General features: G+C 35.6%; 1 protein-coding gene across 1 annotated transcript in view; it reads right to left on the bottom strand.

The window, feature by feature from the left end:
- The window catches only part of sun1b (Sad1 and UNC84 domain containing 1b), a 29,078-nt gene extending 11,030 nt beyond the window's left edge, over window positions 1-18,048 (bottom strand). Inside the window, exons 1-6 of the mRNA XM_042732525.1 lie at window positions 17,618-18,048; window positions 15,154-15,248; window positions 3,953-4,168; window positions 2,596-2,798; window positions 1,681-1,914; window positions 526-575 (exon numbers count right to left, since the gene is read on the bottom strand). Coding sequence (XP_042588459.1) covers window positions 526-575; window positions 1,681-1,914; window positions 2,596-2,798; window positions 3,953-4,168; window positions 15,154-15,248; window positions 17,618-17,629 — 810 coding nt within the window. The 5' untranslated portion in view covers window positions 17,630-18,048. The remainder of the gene's footprint in view (window positions 1-525; window positions 576-1,680; window positions 1,915-2,595; window positions 2,799-3,952; window positions 4,169-15,153; window positions 15,249-17,617) is intronic.
- Between the last annotated feature and the right edge of the window lie 910 nt (window positions 18,049-18,958).

Here is an 18,958-nt window from a genome sequence, read left to right as displayed (position 1 = left end):
ATACATTGTGTAAATTCAAAAAAAGCTTAATATATAAGAACAGGACGGCTACATAAAAACAACACAAACAGCTCAAGTGTCAATTTAGACTGTAGATACGTCTTTGATTTCCCATGTGCCGTTCTGTTTGACAACAATGCTGAGTGGATCATTTGTCATCCTTAAACTGGGCTGTCAATCAGAATGGGTCTATCACATGCTCCGTTGACCATCAGGCTTAGGTTCTGCCCTTAAACTAGCTGTACAAAAACACTTCATCTGGAGCTCAGCGCTCATCAACATGGAAATCCACTCTAATCGGCATCTGGTTCACTTACTCTAACATGCTTTACCTAACAAAAAGGGATAATTCGTGAAAAACGGCTAAAGAGACCACTTTGAAAGTGAAAATATAACATAACTTCTGCAATCTAGACTTCTGCTGATGCTGTTCCACTACTAAAAAATGTTTAGCCACATAAAAGTCCATGTCACATGTTATAATAGTTCATTAACTGTAAATGCTTTTGCACTGAAAGAACTTACAGAGTGACAACTTACTCGCACGTTCACACTGCCACAGTAGCTGTCATGAGCTGAAACACACATACAGCAAATAAGCACTTCACCATATCAAACACCATCACACTTCCAAATTAATTTCACAAAAAACAAACTGAAATTTACACAATTTTACATATAAAAACATAAAAAAATGGGACATTATTTCCTTCAACATTTAAGATGCCTTTCTCTACTTCAAATATTCATGGTGAATCAAAAATAAATATAATAAACAAAATATCAAAACAAAAAAACAAAAATATTACTTCAACATAAAAAATTATTGAAACAAAAATCTGAGGGTTAAAGAAATGACTCGCCCAAAAATTAAAATTTGCTTAAAATGTATTCACCCTCAGATCATCGAAGATTTAGAGGAGTTTGTTTCTTCATCAGAACAGATTTGGAGAAATGTATCATTATTTCACTTGCTAACAACAAACAACCTACAAACAACACAATAATCCACACACCACTCCGAACAAACAATTAACAAAAACACAATAATCCAAAACACTCCTGTTCAAAAAAAAACAAATACATCATTAAGTGTTTCTCAAAAAAGTTTGTAAGAAACTAATCCATCATTGCTTCTGATCAAAATACAAGTCCATAATCCATAATAGCTCTTCCTAAATCCATCTCCTGTTGTCCTCTTACATCTAAATCCACAGAACTGTTGTGACTCTTTTCTCATGTAAACGGTGCTTGATCTGCGCATATGAACATTAATCTAACAAACCAACAGCTTTTTTTCTTTGCAAGTCATGTTCGAGGATTTTTTTTCAGCAGGAAGCAACCTGCAGCTTTTTTTCTTTGCAAGTCATTAACTGATGGACTGGAGTGGTGGGGATTACTTGTGGATTATCATGATGTTTTTCTCAGCTGTTTGAACTCTCATTCTGACGGCACCCATTCACTGCAGAGGATCCACTGGTGCACAAGTGATACTAAATTAATGCTAATATAATAATGATAATAATGCTCTAATTCTCTAAATCTGTTTTGATGAAGCAGCACATTTTTCTTCAGATTTTCATTACTTGAGTAAACTATCCCTTTAATGAAGTGTTTTGAAATATGGAGAGGCATGAAAATGGAAACAATGTTTGCGAATTGACTCGATCATGTCCTCACCTGTCTTGTCAACGCTGTTCAGAGAAGTGGTCATAGTGGCGTCTGCAGCTGTCTGATACGCTGAAGACACAGATGTCGAATACGGTAAGGAACATGACATTTCATCCTCCTTCCCGTCTGCATGGAACGAGCAGTCCTTACAAATATAGCCGTTAGCCAGATTAGTGTGCGCCTCTGTTTTACTGATGCCTCCATTCTCCAACAGAGAGCTGTGAGCATTTCTTCTTCTCCGTGCTGAACACAACATTAAGAAAATACCAAATTAATAAAAAGAGTCAAAGAACACTGTTCAACCTGATGTTATTCACAAAGTACTGATGATAACCTGACCTGATCTACAGTTCTGAGCAAAAATGAGAGTTGTTTACTCTGTTAACTTAAACATAAACTTGAGTTTCCAACAAAAACTGTTGTTTATGCATAGTTTCATAGTTTAAACAGTCAGGATTAAATGAGCAATAGCTACAGTGTGACATTTGCCTTAAATGACACCAATTACATTTGACAATTTGCAAGTTTTCATGAAAGATTGGAAAGAAAACTGCACTAAACCGCAGGATGTTGAAGATGTATATGAGTTTGTTTCTTCATCAGAAAAGATTTGAAGAAATCTGTTATCATCTGATAGATGAGTTTGTTTCTTCATCAGAAAAGATTTGAAGAAATCTGTTATGAGCTGATTGACGGCACCCATTCTCTGCAGAGGATCCATTTGGTGAGCAAGTAATGTAATGCAAAATTTCTCCAAATCTGTTCTGGTGAAGAAACAAATTCAGCTGCATCCTGGATGGCCTGAGGGTGAGTAATTTTTCAGGAAAGTTTCATATTTGGAGTGAACTGTCCTTTTAGGAAAATTAAACCGGGTCGGTTTTGACTTCATGTTGACTTTCTGCACACTCATGAAAGGCCACTGACCAGAGTATGTGTGTGTTGTGGAGCTCTGTCTGAGTGTGGACTGATCCAGCAGACTAGAGATCAGAGAAGCATCACTGGCTGTACTGGTGAAACTCAAATCTGACAGGGTCTGGTCTTTCTGAGCAGTCTGAGACACAATCTGAGACACGCTCTCAGACTCATACACCGATGAGCCCTGCTTCTGCCTCCTGCTCCGCACAGACCTTTGGGAAAAATACAGCAGGTCAATTACATTTGAAAGTGAGTGTGCACTTAAACCCTACACACAGCCACGTGTCATTGCCACTTAATTGCAATTTATTTGAAATTGTGCAGTTCTCCCTCATTTGGCGCATGAAAATAAAAGGAATATTTAGGAAGTAAGGAATATCTTCAAGTGTGAGAGCAATGAGAGTTTTGAAATCCCAGTTAAGATCTTATATAAATGATGCTAGGTTTCATGAGGATGCACCATTCAAGATCACACGATCATACATTTTTGCTAAAGGAAGGAATTCAGTTAATCTATACACTTGCAAGATCTCTTGTGCTCACCAAAGCTGCATTGATTTGATCAAAAATACAGTAAAAATATAAATATTGTGAAATAATATCACAATTTAAAGTGTATGTAATTTATTCCTGTGATTCAAAGCTGAATTTTCAGCATCATTGCTCCAGTCTTCAGTGTCACATGATCCTTCAGAAATCATTCTAATATGCTGCACAAGAAACACTTCTTATTATGAATCCAGAATAAAAAGTATATTAGCTTCTTTTTAAAAACGTCATCTACTCTGCTTAATTAATATTATTCACTGAAAGACAAAATACTACTTGTAAAAATACTAATACTACTATACTTGCATGCTTAATTTTGTGTCACACGAACAGCCCATGAATAAGTACTGGCAGGTAAGTTGTACAAACTTGCTGTAAGTCATGTAAAATATGTGCTGCCAGGCTGATTGCACAAACATATCTTTTGGGGAAATTTCCGGAAGGCTGGAAAGATAGTATTTTACCATGCCATTCATTTTTCTTCATTCATTTTACTCAAGCACTAGCACGTCAGTCATTACAGGACAACCTCTTACTATTGCACATTAGGATGCCGACTTTCACTACTTGTATAGCTATTTATAAAAATCTATAGTTGCAGAATTCAATTCAATTAATAATACACCAAGTAAAGATGTCCACCGTAATAAGACAGGTTTAACAGCTTTAAAAGTAGAAATTTCCAATTATGATGACAAAAACATGCTGCTCATCTCACGTAGAAGTTCTGGCACGAGGCTGTGTGGGTTTCTGGATAAGAGGTAATGTTGCAGACTTGGTTTGTTATCTTACACCGACAGAGAGATGAAGATCTGACCTGCTGCTGCTGCTGGCGGCGGTGCTGCTGCTGCTGCTGGTCTGCTTGTAAGAGCCGACACTGTGAATGCCCGTGAGCTCAGTGAGGCTGTTGTCACCATAAAACCCATGGGTGGTCTGTAGTCTCAAACTACGGCGAGACATTCTGGGCGAGTCGTACACAGGATTGATTTGGTGCTCCTTCTCAAACTCAAGGGCTGCGGTCGAGTAACTTGAGCTGCAGGGGGGAAAACAACATGTAAATTCAGATACAAGATCAAGACAGGCAGTACAAACTAGTCACTTGGTACTAGAGGTCAACCGATTTATCGGTTTTGCAGATTAATCGGCACCGATAGTTGATTGCTGGAACAATCGGTTATTGGCAAAAATCCATGCCGATAGTTTTCCGCGTTTCGTCCCTTTCTGAAGACGGCTGATAGTTTCCCGGGATGGGTCCGTTGCTGGAGCGGCTGAGAAGGCTCTGTTTTCATTATACAGTGCGAGAGCGGCCTCTAGTGGCTAAAACCACTGACAGCACGTGCTGTTTGTTTAGACACGTGACGCTGCACGCTGAACAGAGCGAGAAGCTTCAGACAAAAAATCCTGCCGCGCAGAAAATCCTGCTGCTTGAGTTGAACGCGACGCGTCCGGATGTGTGTGATACCCGTGAGTTCTCCTAGACTCAGCGCTGCTCTTTTATTTTGATTAGATAATCATTAAGTGCTCAATAATAGAAGTAGTTAAAGTGCGAGAGTAAATATTGTACTGGTATAATTGTAAGGCCCTATGTTTTCCGCGATGCAGAAAACGCGGATGGAATCGCGGAATCCATTCATAAAAATATAACTAAAAGATTACGAAAACACACACACTCAGCGACTTCAACGTCTGCCGTCTCACTAAATGAGGACGAAAACACATGAACATCTCCAGAACTGCTCTGAGAGTCACTTCATGAGCATTTGACCTTTTGTTGATTTGAGCAAAAGCATAATATCACATGCACAGAATTGTAAAGGTATTCTTTTATTTTGCAACCCGTCAAAATAAAAGTCCAGTTCTGAAGTCTATTTTTCAGTAGAATGTACACAGCCTACTACTACTATTAAAATGAAACAAGCATTATTTTTTAAGGAATAATCACACAACATTTATTCCATGTTTTAATTTTAATAGTAAATCCCCTTTGTTTGCCAAAAAAAGTTGCTTAATTTTAAGTAATTTAAAGACAAATAAAATTAATGTTTCATGCCTTGATTTGATAACAATAAAAATGTAAATACACAGAATTTTTGAGGGGAAAAAATCATTAGGCTTCTTTAAGAAAAATAAATAAATAAAGTTGTTTTATGCGTTCAAATAATTAGACATGCTAAAACACAGAATTTTGTGACAATAAAAAAATATGGTGAGAAAAAATAAAACATTTCATAGGGCCCTAATCATGTATTTTTTGTTAAACTTTTATTAAACTGATTTGAAAATGTGTAAGTTTCATGATTTTATTTTATTAGACTTACTTTATGATTAATAAACTTTAATTTAACTATTAAAAAGGAGTGGAGTAAAATTAAAATGGAAAAAACAGAATCCAGAAAAATTAAATAACAGAATTTGGAAATAAATAAAATGGAATTTAGGAAAAAATTTAACAGATTTCATAGGGCCCTATTAGAGTGTGGTAATTTCAACATTTACTATTACTATTACTGTTGTTATTATTATTATTATTATTATTATTATTATTAATACTTCTACTTTTTTTTTTTTTTGGTAAATAAAGCACTATTTTAGTTTTTTTTTTTTTTTATCCATTTTAAAAACTATCGGTTAATTAATCGGTATCGACCAGTGTGGTCCAACCTAGCTATCGGTATCGGCAAAATCCAATATCGGTCGACCTCTACTCTACAACCTGTGGATTACAGTTGCTCATATTTACAAGTTTAATCCTCAGACACCTGCAGTGTGAATTCATTCCAACTGAGCACATTTGCATTGAAAAAATACTGGAAGAAAAATTCAAATTTTGAATTTGAATGACCCGGGAACGTTCCAAAAAAGAAGGAACATTATGAACTTTTCAAAGCAATGAATATACTTTAAAGCTCTCTGGGGGTATAATTACAGATGACTAATGTGAGTTATGCACCTGCCCAAAATTGCCCGGCCCTTAAAACTGGGCGTAGCAGTAAGGGAGTTCACAGAAGAGGCCTACAGCAACTCTACAGGCGTTACAGTCCTCCATCAAGGGCTATTGAGAAGATGACAACTCCACACAAACCTGTCTGCCTCAATAAATCTGACTTGTTTCAAGAACAAAGTCTTTGCTTAAACTCAATTATATTAATATTAAATAATATTAATTTTGACAAGAGATTAAGCTCTAAAAAGCTCTAAATGAATGAATGAATGATCCTGCATGTCATGTAACCATTACCCACCTTCAGAGAATCAAGAACATGTTATTAATGTGTAGTCAAAGTCATATTTCAAGTAAAGAACGTTTGGGAATCCCTGCTCTAGGACAACACTCTCAAACCCACTGCTAAACAAACTGAAGTGTGCTTTTATAAACATCAGGATAAAGCTGAATATCTTTAATGGCCTCCCAGCTCCTAGATCTGAACATCACTGAAGCCTGAGAGGAAGTTCATTCTAGGCCTGGGTGATAAAATGGTATCGATATTTATCAACGTTACACCTTCTACGATATCGATATAAGAAATGTTCGATATAGCGTATGATATAGGCACGTGCTGTGATTGACAGACAGCACACACAAACACGAGCACATGCTGAAATGAGCACTGTTCCTGCCTGTGATGAGGAGATTGTGGAAAAAAGAATGAATATTAGTCAAATTTTAAAATTGCATTTGAATGTTAGGTGTGCATCAGGGAGCATCATCAGTGGCGTGCGAGATGCGGTGATGATGATGTAAGTGACATTGTTCCATTTTAATGTTTTGTTTAGTCTACTCTAGCCCATACTCATTCAAATATTAGAGAAATATAGAAGCTCAATGCGGAGAAGATCTTGATAAAGGTTAAAACTGAAACCAAGCCATTCACACAGATGCACAGTCAGACAGACAAATATGACTGCTGCACTCACGTCTCACACAAGAGATGTATAGAAAGCCATGCACAGTTCAAACAGTTTAAACTTTTAGAAAACACATCAAGAATTTGTGGAGGTTTATTCCTTTTCACTACATCTCATATGTTTTTAAAGTCAATCTGTGTGAATGGTGCTTTGGCTCTTTGGATTAAGCAATGCAAAAATATATGATGCTGTTTTGTTCATAATTGTTTATGCAATTTACAAAATTATATTAGATTTTTATGAGTTCATTTAGACGTAATGCACGTTTATATAGAGTTACTTCCTTGCGTTGACAATTTAAATGCGCTGCATTATTTTGCTCATTGCACCCTCCTGGGGCCTCGGGAGACAATTAGACCTATACAGTAAAGATCTATTTAATCTGCATATAAAACATTAGAAATGAGATGTTTGTTTAATTTTTATTTTGTGTTTGATTGTTAAAACAAAAACAATTTGTTGTTTGTCCAAATAAATTGTGTTAATTTTAAAATACAGTGGTTAAATAAAAAAATTAATCTATTGCTTTTTGTTTTAAAAAAGGTTATAAAAATGTCAATAATTATTGATACTGAACGATATGAAACATTATATCGTTGATACATTTTTTTGCTTTATCACCCAGCCCTAGTTCATTCTCCCCGAAAAACAAGAAGAGTAAAAAAAAAACCAAGCATTTTCTGAGTTTAATGCATATCAGTTACACTCATTAACATGTCTTTATCAGAAAAACACAAACACAACTAAACTAGAAATGTTTATCATATTAATCATATTTATGCTTCATGCCTCATTAAATAAACGAGAAAACAGTGACATCAACAGATGCTTTACTAATGAGGAATGAAGACAAAAGAAACAGGGGAAAAAAAAAAACCGCAAGAGCAAAGCTTTCTGAGGGTCAATATTAACATATAATATCCCATCATATCTATGTTGTAATTTTAACAGTAAACCTCTTTTGTGCAGCAATTTGTTTGGCAAAAAATAAAATGAACTGTTTAATTTTAATTTGATTACATTCTGAAAGTATCACTCTCTCGTTCCCTGAGTAAAGCAGCAGGATTAGACCAGCCTCCCAACCAGAGCCAATTACATTACAACATTCAGATGAGTGTCAATGTTACAGCAGAAGGCAAGATTATCCGATTTCAGCCTGCTTCTCATGCAAAGCTATCATATTAGGACAGAAGAGTTCAAATTAGGGATGCACTGATGTACCGGCCACCAAAATTTATCAGCCGATTTTTGATTATTTCAGAGCCATCTGCATTTCGGAAATAGCATGAAAATGGTTTATTAATTAACTGCATGAAGACAATGAGTTGCATGTATGTTGCATAATCCGATGCTTTTCTCTGGGCAAAATAATTAAATACTTGCCAAAACAAAATAAAAACTGTACAAAATATAGTTTGTCAGACAGCATAGTACAATGAAAATAAATGGCAGGTAATATGCAGCTTTTTGTGTATTTGAAACCAGCTAAAATGGCAGGATATCATGTAGAACACGGATTCACACAAGTTCACATCATGCACCTGCAGCGTTTCTCTGAACTGAATATATTTCACTTAAATCATTAACAGATTAGCAAACAAAAGAAAAAATTGTGCCGAGTTAGGATCATTGTAATGCGCTCCGGAGTTCACGGAAAAGAAAGCCTTTGTCTTTATTTTGCAAAAGCTTTACAGTTTTGAATCCTGTCAGTGACTCATACGCACATACAACATATTTTTGCTAACTTGACATCACAGCCTGTTCATTATCAAAATAAAATACAGGTAAAGATACATAAAAAGTTACACTGCTTAATTGAAATAGTCAGTAGTACAGTCTGTTCCGGTCAGCGTATCCACCGCCTCACTGTGCTGTTAAAGCCTATGATTTATGTCAAAAATGTGAGTGAAGAACAAAGCCTATAGTTCACATAATAAATAATAATTTAGCATCCAGATACGACATGAATATGGAAACATTTGGATTCGTGCAGAATGAGAGATGTAGGCTTCAGTTTCACTTTTAAATTAATTTGTTTAGGCTTACAACTTTAGAGGATTTGTTGTGGAGAGAAGGGAACTAAAATAGCCTTATTGTGTTTGTAATTGTGTTTTTCTTTTATTTTTTGAGTAAAGAAAACGCTGTACTTTATTATTATTATTATTATTATAGGCAAAGAAAATGTTTTAAAAATAATGTTATTAACCAGTATTTTTTTCTACTCAAACCAGTTTCAGAACGGTAATAATACAGAGGAACAGAAACGCTCAAATACCAATTCTGTTCAAAGAGTGAACCGATCGATTTTTTCCCCCGTTTTTAACCCCTGCTTTATGCAATTGACCAATATCGGTATCGGCCAATAGTGGTTTGTTAAAATCAGTATCAGCCAAAAAAAAAATAGTTTAATCTAGTTTTATAATACTTCATGGTTTTTGTCATTTTGCCGTTTAACAGCTTCAGTCCTCATAATGGGCGATAATGTTGACATACATGAAAAAAGAATTAAAGAGAAGACAAAAATAAAAACAAATCCTTTCAATTTCAATATAAAATCTTACAGACCCCAAACTTTTGAAACCAGTATTCAGAAGTATTCAGCATTCAGTGTATAACAGAAAAAAGCTGCTTGTGGATTTGTAAAAATCTGGATGACATGGCCAAATAAATCCCAAAAAACTAAATCAAACTCCTCATATCACTCAGTGAGCATCAGTCAATGACTGATTAACAAATCAGATCAGAAGATTATTATAAACAACTGAGCTTGGCACAAGTCATGCGTAACCACCACAGCAACCAGAACACAAAAGCATGGAATAAACCGAGAAACGGAACTGAGAAACAGAACAAACATCTTAAAATAACAGTCCCTTAAAGGCAGTGTCTTCCTGTGAGAAATACCCATTGGACGCGTGCCACATCAGATCAGCCTGATTGAAACACTCCCTTGCAAACCTAAAAGTTCACAGAATTACTAGAAGGCCCTTTATCTTCAGCATGCACAAGCTCTAGACCTCCAGCGATATGACATCATACATGTTACATATCAACCCCTGAAAGATCACTTCTTTGCCAATTTTACAGCTGCTTTATTAATATCAAAGGAAATGAAAAGGCTCTGTTGCAACTTGCAATCAAGGAATTCATACTACAAAAATAATAATGTTTTATAAATATATTTACTCCATCTAAAGAAACAAACAAGGAAAATCTAATTCCATTTTCCCCCCTAAAAACTGTGGTTTAAAATGCAATTACGAATAAACTAATAAAATATAAAAATTATTAGTATTTTATTTTACAACACAACTGTAAAATTACAATACTTATGGCTGTCTTAATTTATTTTATTTTCAAATGTTTAAATATTGTTAAACCACAAAATTCATTTTAGAAAAAAAATTAACTTGGACGTAAAAAAAAAGCCTATAACCTTTGGTAACACTTTACAATAAGGTGTCATTTGTTAACATTAGTTAATGTATTAACTAACATGAACTAACAATGATCAATACAATTTCAACAAAAAATATTTACAGAAATAAATGTTAGTTAATGAAAATACAGTTTTTCATTGTTTATTCATTTTAGTTCACAGAGCATTTATATTAATTTATATATTCATTTTTGACATAATTGTTGCACATCAGTATCAGTATGAACGCCCCTTAACACGGCAGAGATTTACTGCCTGATGTTTTATTACAGCATGCCTGGTTAAGACACTGTATTAGAATGCTAATTACACAATTAGCACACTTTTTAGTGCAGATAGCAGGCACACAAAGGTCAAAGACCGCCCCAGAATCCATCTTCCAAGCGCTGCCATAGCGACGACTGACAGGAGGAAATCTGATTAGAGAACACATGGGGCTCTCAGTGAGATTAAGAAGCTCACGGCTCACCAGTGTCTGAGCTCAGAGCTCAGGGCTTTATTTCAGAGCGCTACTACAGGACCTGAGTGGGGTTAACGGTCAACAAGCAGCACCTTCTTGATCCACTTCAGCATCATTACTGCATCAGCCGACCCTCTTGACCAATCACACGCTTCCCACTTACTATCTCAATACTTTATCCTTCTTCCTTCACTTCACTATACAATATTGATTATTCTGTTAACACGCACTGTCAGTATCTACATATAAACACACTGGTTTTAAAATAATAATGCAAATAAGCCCATCATTATATTCAGGGCTCGAAATTGTGACCATTTTGGTCACATATGCTCCCGAAATGTAATCTGTGCAAGCCCAAAATATATTTGGGGAGCATTTGTGGGAGTGCAAATAATTGTTGTGGCGTGACCTCTTAATTTCTCTGCTAAACATTCGCGAATTACTGCACGTGCCTGCTGTGAGCTGATACAATGCAGGGCTCGCAAAACCGCTATCCTGAAGAGTCGCAATACGGCTGGATTAAACTTCAAAAGGCAATGATGTCATGGAATAGATATGAGCGCTGCATGTTTCAAGGCAAAACGTGGCACGGATGTCTTTATTTGAATGTATCTGAAGGGAACCGACTGTCCTCAGAAACGTGTCGTTGGCATTGTTATTTCATTTTACCGTTAATTCTTGATAAAAGCAGTGTTTATGAGTGTGGAGCTGCTTTGTGTTCAGCCGTTATCGGGGAAACCGCAATATTTCAGCGCTCCTGAAGCGCCACCTCGTGGCAGAGAATGAATTTGCATTTCCAACAAGCCTTTCTTGCTGTTTATGGTCAGATCAACGCAAATATCAACTCATGTTTTTACGCAGCAAACAAAGAGTTGTAAATGACAAAGAAGTTAATGTGCCTTCTAAATATCTAAACAATTTAGACAATAATATTTATACGTTTTAAACTGACAATTTATATGCTTGATTTATCCCTTTTCATAAAAATTAAAAGGGAAAAACACAAATAAAAAATACAATAAAATAAACCACAAATAAAATAAATCAATCAAAAAGGCTCAAGGTTTTGGGGCAAAAGATATTTTGTGGTTGGTTCTTAAACATAACAAAAAAACAAAAAACTAACATCAGAGCGAAAACACACACACACAAACACTTCCTTTATTACAGCTCAGCTAAAGCAGAACAAAAACACCATTAAATAACTTCAGTGCATTCAGCACACACACACACACACACACACACACACACACACACACACACACACACACACACACACACACACACACACACACACACACACACACACACACACACACACACACACACACACAGCTGTCAAACACTCCAGCAGCTGCTGAGTGTGACACTGCAGTGAAACAGACTCGAACAATTCTGGTGCAAGTATTCCCTTCATGCAGGATACTTTCCCAACATGCACATCTTCTACAATCTTGCCTAACCTTATACGAAATCCCTAGAGTTCCCAGATGTCCAAACTCAGAAGAAGCTATATTAAGAAGATTCATATTTCTTGGTGCTTCTGTCCCAGTTTCACACAGGTTCCTCTGACAATGCACAAACACATAACACAAGTAATGTGGACAAAAATACACAAAACAAGTACAAACTCTCGATACACTGCAAACAACTTCATGCAATAAGCCGTCAAACATTAACTGCACTGACTGTCTGCCACATGAGAGTGAAAATGGCCATATTTACTTGACATTTCATCAGTAATTGTACTAGTTACAATATGTTTCAAGTTAAACCGAATTACATTCAGCCCTGTTCTGATGTAAGTGAGATGACACATGAGAAATATTCATATTTAACCAACGAAAATTTTAAATATGAGGAGAAAAAACAATTAACAATGGGTTCCAATGTTTTGCCAGAGACTGCACGACTCAATAAGCTCCACTGTTTGTCATAAATATTCAAGGAAAAAATAAGCAAATAGTTGCATTGTGACAGGGACAAATATCGAATTTAATAATAATAATAATAATAATAAAACATTAAATATATATGTATATCGATATAACAAAGCCACGGTTCAGTTCATATCAAGGTTTTAGAGCCACGGTTCGGTTTGCTGTGGGGGGTTCATGGCATGGCACCAGCAATGCTGCAAAAAAACACTAGATTCACTTTTAACTTAATAATAATTATATTAATATTAAAAACAACAATAACTGTTCTCTGTTAAATTATATTGGCCTGATATTGGTAGGTTTGGCAGCATTAATCTTAAGTAATTCATGACTACATTAATCTTAAGTAATTCATTTCAAAAGGGATTCAGTAGTTGTCACAAAACTTCATATGCAGGTGTTGCTCTACTGTCGCTGTTACATGATTACACAATCACTCTTTGTATGTCTTCCCTGTCTGACACGCACTGAGTAACTCTAATTCATCACGTTCCTCTGAAACCCAGTGACAGGTGGCTCAACGGTGTATCACACGATCTTTTTACGACGGTTTCTGCCTGAAGGCCACAGTCGTGCAACCTACACGGACACACTCCAGCGCGCAGCCACCGGCACTGCTGAACCAAACCATACCGTACCACAGCCAATGAGACTGAAGCTGTCCTGGCAAATACAAACAAGTAAACATTCCTGAGTAAGACACAGGTGTTTAAATCAATTTGAAAAAGATTTGAAAGATTTGAAAATTTAGTTGAGCATTATTTAATATTCTGGATTTGTTATTTAATATTTTTAGTTTTTATTTTAATTGTAGTATACGTTTTAGATTTTTTTTCTTATGGGCATTTGTTCGTTTTTTATTAGTTTTTTTATTAGTTTTATAGTTTATAACAGAGTAGCAGGACATCATTAAATAAATCATATGTTCAAATCAATTTAAAATAACAATGCAGACACGCTTATTTTAATATTATTTATTATTTTTATTATTTTTTTAATTTTATTTATTATTATATTTTGATCTTTTGTTTTAATTTTAGTACAAGTTTTAGTGATCTAGTTGTCATTTGTATTATTTTGGGCGCATTTGTCATTTGTATTATTATTATTTATTTATTTTTTAATTTCTATGTAGCTTTAATTTGCATTTCAGTTTTAGTTCTAGCAATTTTAGAACTTCAACGTTAATCTCATTTATATTCCAAGGCAACTTTTCCAAAGTTTTTTGAATGTTTTATGTCTAACATTTTTATATTTTACTTTATTTCAATTAATAAAATTATTCTTTACAGTTTAGTTAACAATAACAACACTATCTAGACAACTGAAGCCTTAAATTATATTATTATTATTACTAGAAATAAACAAATAAATACAATAAAATTTTTTATTTAAATTACAATTAAATAAAAGCAAATAAAGGTTTAGTCAAGAAGTCAGTTTTTAAGTTAAGTGAACTTATTACACGTTACACAAACTAGCTTTTTATCACTTCAGTTTTGAAATTTGTAATTTTGTAATCTGTAAAAACCATTCAAACTCAAACTCAACTGCAGCCACTTTTTGTTCGATCATTCAAATAGCGGTTCCCAAACTTCGACTCCCATTACTTCTAACACCATTAATACCCACCAAAAACTCAAACACCCAATGCAACAACCAGCGTATGCATGATTTCGGTGGAAAAGTGGTATCAGTCAGTGCAACAAGTGGGGTACAAATCCTTATCTGCATACGAACGTCAACTCATCTACACTGTTTTTACTCAGCACACTATTTTCTGCAAACCATCTAAAATACATTCACAACCAAGAGTATTATTACACAAATTCACGTTACCTAGTTCAGTGTAACTTCATAACTCACCTGGGGTCAACAACTGTGAAAGCAGAAGCACCACACCTGCATGCTGTCATCCAACCCCAATAATACTCTACTATACACATGATGACTTGAATATAACTCCTGAATAATGATTAAAAATGGACCACAAACACAGATTTTAAAGTCTTCTTCCAGGTAGAACTAGTGAAGTTCTTTGTCTACAACCACAAGCTCACAAGACTTGAGCAACAAACAGGTTTAACCTGACATGGAAATCCTTAAACAGACTAAATTCATGATTATTTGCTGAATATCAGAAGTTCCTGACCGGTTGCACAAATCTCTGTAAAATATGAGTGAACAGAGATATCCCGAGTAAACCGAAGTGGAGAAGTGCACTGTAGCTCCACCCAGCAATCGCTTCTTCATTCTCACAGTGATCTCACCTGAGTGAATAGGTATATCCCGTGTTATCTGGAGTACAGTGAGGAGGAGTATACGTGTGCAGAGGGGAAAAATCCATGGTAATTCTCTGAGCACGCTGTGAAGATCAAACCAGATGTGAAGAGCAGACTTCTCAAACTACAGCAACAGCTAACGTGTGATGATGGGTGTGACTTCAATGCATAAACATCACAGTCACACCCTTGAAAGCATGCACACAATGCACACACACACACACACACACACACACACACACACACACACACACACACACACACACACACACACACACAGTCTGCGGTTCAGCCTGCCTCTGGGAGGAATCCTGATCAGCAACACTGGAACAAAACTATCATAATAAACAATTCTCATAAATGTGAAAAAACACAAACCTATATTTAACAACAAACAGCAATCTAAAGACCATAAACTGTGCTCTTTAATGTGGAAACACTTCATCTGATATTGTTGATCAAACAGGAAGTGACAGACCACACCTACACCTTCAAAAATCACCAACACTGTCCAGTGTGACTCGCACTAACAGGACAGCGAGAGCACAGAAACTTTAACATGTAACGCATTTACACAGATATAGTTCTCTACAACTTTTCTAGCCTATCATGATTACTGAATGAAGACTTCTAACATATTTATAGAAGTTGCACTCACACAGCGCAATTCTCAGGCAATTAAATATCATTTCATAGCTGAGCATTATTAGCTACACTTACATTCACTACAGAAATTTTGGTAAGAGTTTACAAAAAAAATTACAATTAATTTTTTTTTAGGTATCATGAACTACACTAAAAAAAAAAAACTGTAGAAAAAATGTTCACTCAAAAATTGCTAGTAAATTTTACAATTACAAAGAAACAGCAAGAAACACATTGAATAAAACAAACATTAGAAGTAGAAAAACTGAAAAATGTAATGATAATCTGTTTTATTTACAACTTTGAAAAATCATTTAACAGTGTAAATATGCACAATGTTTGCACAGCGCTTATTAATATCATTTATTATTATTAATATATTTTTACATTTAATAAAAACACATCAAGTTAATTTTTATAATTAATTACCAAGTTTTAAATAAATATATCATAATTAAATAAACAGTATAAGGTATGTACAAAAATGAATCACCAGTGAACAAAAGTATATTTATAAATTAATTAACATTAACCTAAATATCAAAGATTACTTAATAAATGATGTAGGCTCAAAGTTGCTGTCGTTAGTTCATGACACCCTATGAATTTACTAACAAAATCTACACTTACTGTACAGTGCTACTTACATCTCCATGAAACTTTCTCATTTTACTCAATCACAGTTTTGCATGGTTTGGTTTGTTATGTCATCACTGAAGCCTTAGTTTAGTCATCTGTAGACCAGCAGAGCTACTATTATAAGAACTAAACTCATTATGAAGTTGACATGAAGAATCAGCTGGATCAAAACTGTCCGGACCTTTTCAAAAGTGCTGCATAAAATAATGTCACAATATTCAGACAATACACTGAATTACCCAAAGTCAAATATCATGTTTACTTTGTTTACCTCTCCTCTAAATGCATGTCTCGACATTCTCAAAACCAGACGAGATCCAGAAAACCACTCTCCAGTATCCAAGAGACAGGCTGAACATCCAGAGAAAATCTTTTCCACCTCTTTTTCTGGTCTAAAACGCACATTTCACAAGCCCAAACAAGCACAGCCATGTATCAGACATAACAGTGCAATAAAACACGTCAACGGTGAAAACCATGAGCTCCTTTCTTTGTGCGTAAAGTCTTGATTTATGTTTTCTTCTTGATCGATCAACTGTCGCACGTTCACGCGCACCTGCAGCTTTATCTCTTGTGGAAGAGGTGCATTTGCATTTGTAAACAAGATAGACGCACAGCTCTCCAGATTTGGCGTGTCTGCCCCTCTGCTACATTTGGGATTGCAACATGGGTTGCGTCTCAAAAACTAGTGAGCCGCCTAAATAGACAGCACATTTGGGAATGGCAGGCGTTTAAATAGACCCGTACTTGCATATGACAAACCTTCCGATTCGATGCTCGAGAAGTGACTCGCTTTCATTGTTTAGAATGAGTCTACAATGCTGACTATGTAGGGAGCTCACTAGGTGTTGACACACAGCCTCGGATTGCTCCACTGTATCAGCGCAGCTCTTTTATCTAAACGCGTAAAGGGCTTTCTGCGCACTTCGCTAGTGTTTACATCTTAAGCTTTGTATAGTACATCAGATTTCTTCCAGAAATAAAGCCCTGGGTGAGTGGATCATGACAGTTAATCCAGGGCCATGTTTTCTGTCAAGAGTTTGGAAAGAAAGGAGCTTCACTGACTGTCCACCAAAGACTGGATATAAAATACACCTAAAATATCAACGTATCTGCGCATAGGGCTTGACTGAAATCATAAATAACAACGAAATATTCCAGCACTTGCCAGTTTGACCATCAGTTTCTATAATCTCTTGTTGTTTTGAAGGTAGTCCAGTTCAGAAATGACGATCCAGTTCAAGGATGCGCAAACTCCGTGCCGCATCTCGACGGGAATTTAAAGATAAAAAAAAACAACAACACAGAAATAACTGCGTGTATCCAAACAGCAGATCCGGAATCCGCGAGCTTCGTGGGAATAGGCACAAGTTACGAGCTTGGCTCACAATTACTATTAGGAAAATCCCAAAATGGCTTCCACAACAGAGCAGAGCCAGACGGATGAAGTCGTTCCTCCCATTTCCCAAACTCAACTGTCAATCACGCGGCATACTTTGAACCCATTGGTGGAAAAGACGCGGGTCACGCCTTCCCGCTATACGTCACACAGCCTTGGAGATGAGGATTCAAAAGCGCGCGTCCGTGAAGCTGTCAGCAGACCCACTTCAGCCTGCAGCGGTGTAAATACGGGCGTTTGGAGTTAAAATAGACAGTGAATAAATGAAAATAAAAATAATAACAAAAACAATAATAATAAAAACAAAATGCAATTAAAACAAAAAAAAAACCTGATTCTGACTTAAGTCACAGTCTCTCGCAAATCTGTCAACATTTTCCACAGTCATTTATCGGTTTACTCATAAGATACATTAAAAATGCAATTCAATTCCTTCAATGATGAACATATTTTCCAAGTCTTTTATATTGTAGGCTATTTTTAGAGTGTAAAAAAACAGCAACTCATAAAGCAAAAATAAATGCAATAGAAATAAAAATAAATGGAAATCTTTATTTGTCACTGACGCACATATTGAAATAATTCAAGCAAATTTTCTATGCCAATCCATTGTGCCAAAGTTTAAAGGCAGCTACACACACACACACACACACACACACAGACAGACAAGGAAAAAAAAATTAAATCCAAAACAGAAAACCACAAGCCTTGCAATATTATGCAAAGCAATGCAAAAGCTGACTCAAACGGGAACAGAATTGATTTTTCTCTAGTTTTGGCACACAGTGTCCCTAACAGCCATTAAACACTCAGTCTACCACACCACACTTCAAAAACAATCCACTTCTCTTTACAAACCCAAACCGTGTCACTTAATGTTAATACCGCTACTGGGAAAATTACAAAAACACAACAGACCGAGACAGACTGTTATTGATCCCCAAAGACAGATTCAGATGCGAAACATTGCAAAATATTGTCAAATGCTTTGCAATCATTTTGAGTATACAGCAGATACACGACTGTAACCCATTTATTTATCAAAAAAATAAATTACGGACTCCCAAACAATTCTTGAAATGCAGATCCTGCAGTTTAAAAGTGACACTT

Source organism: Cyprinus carpio, chromosome A3 (assembly GCF_018340385.1).
Source record: "Cyprinus carpio isolate SPL01 chromosome A3, ASM1834038v1, whole genome shotgun sequence".
Lineage (NCBI taxonomy): Eukaryota > Metazoa > Chordata > Actinopteri > Cypriniformes > Cyprinidae > Cyprinus > Cyprinus carpio.
This window is presented reverse-complemented; position numbering and strand designations above follow the sequence as displayed.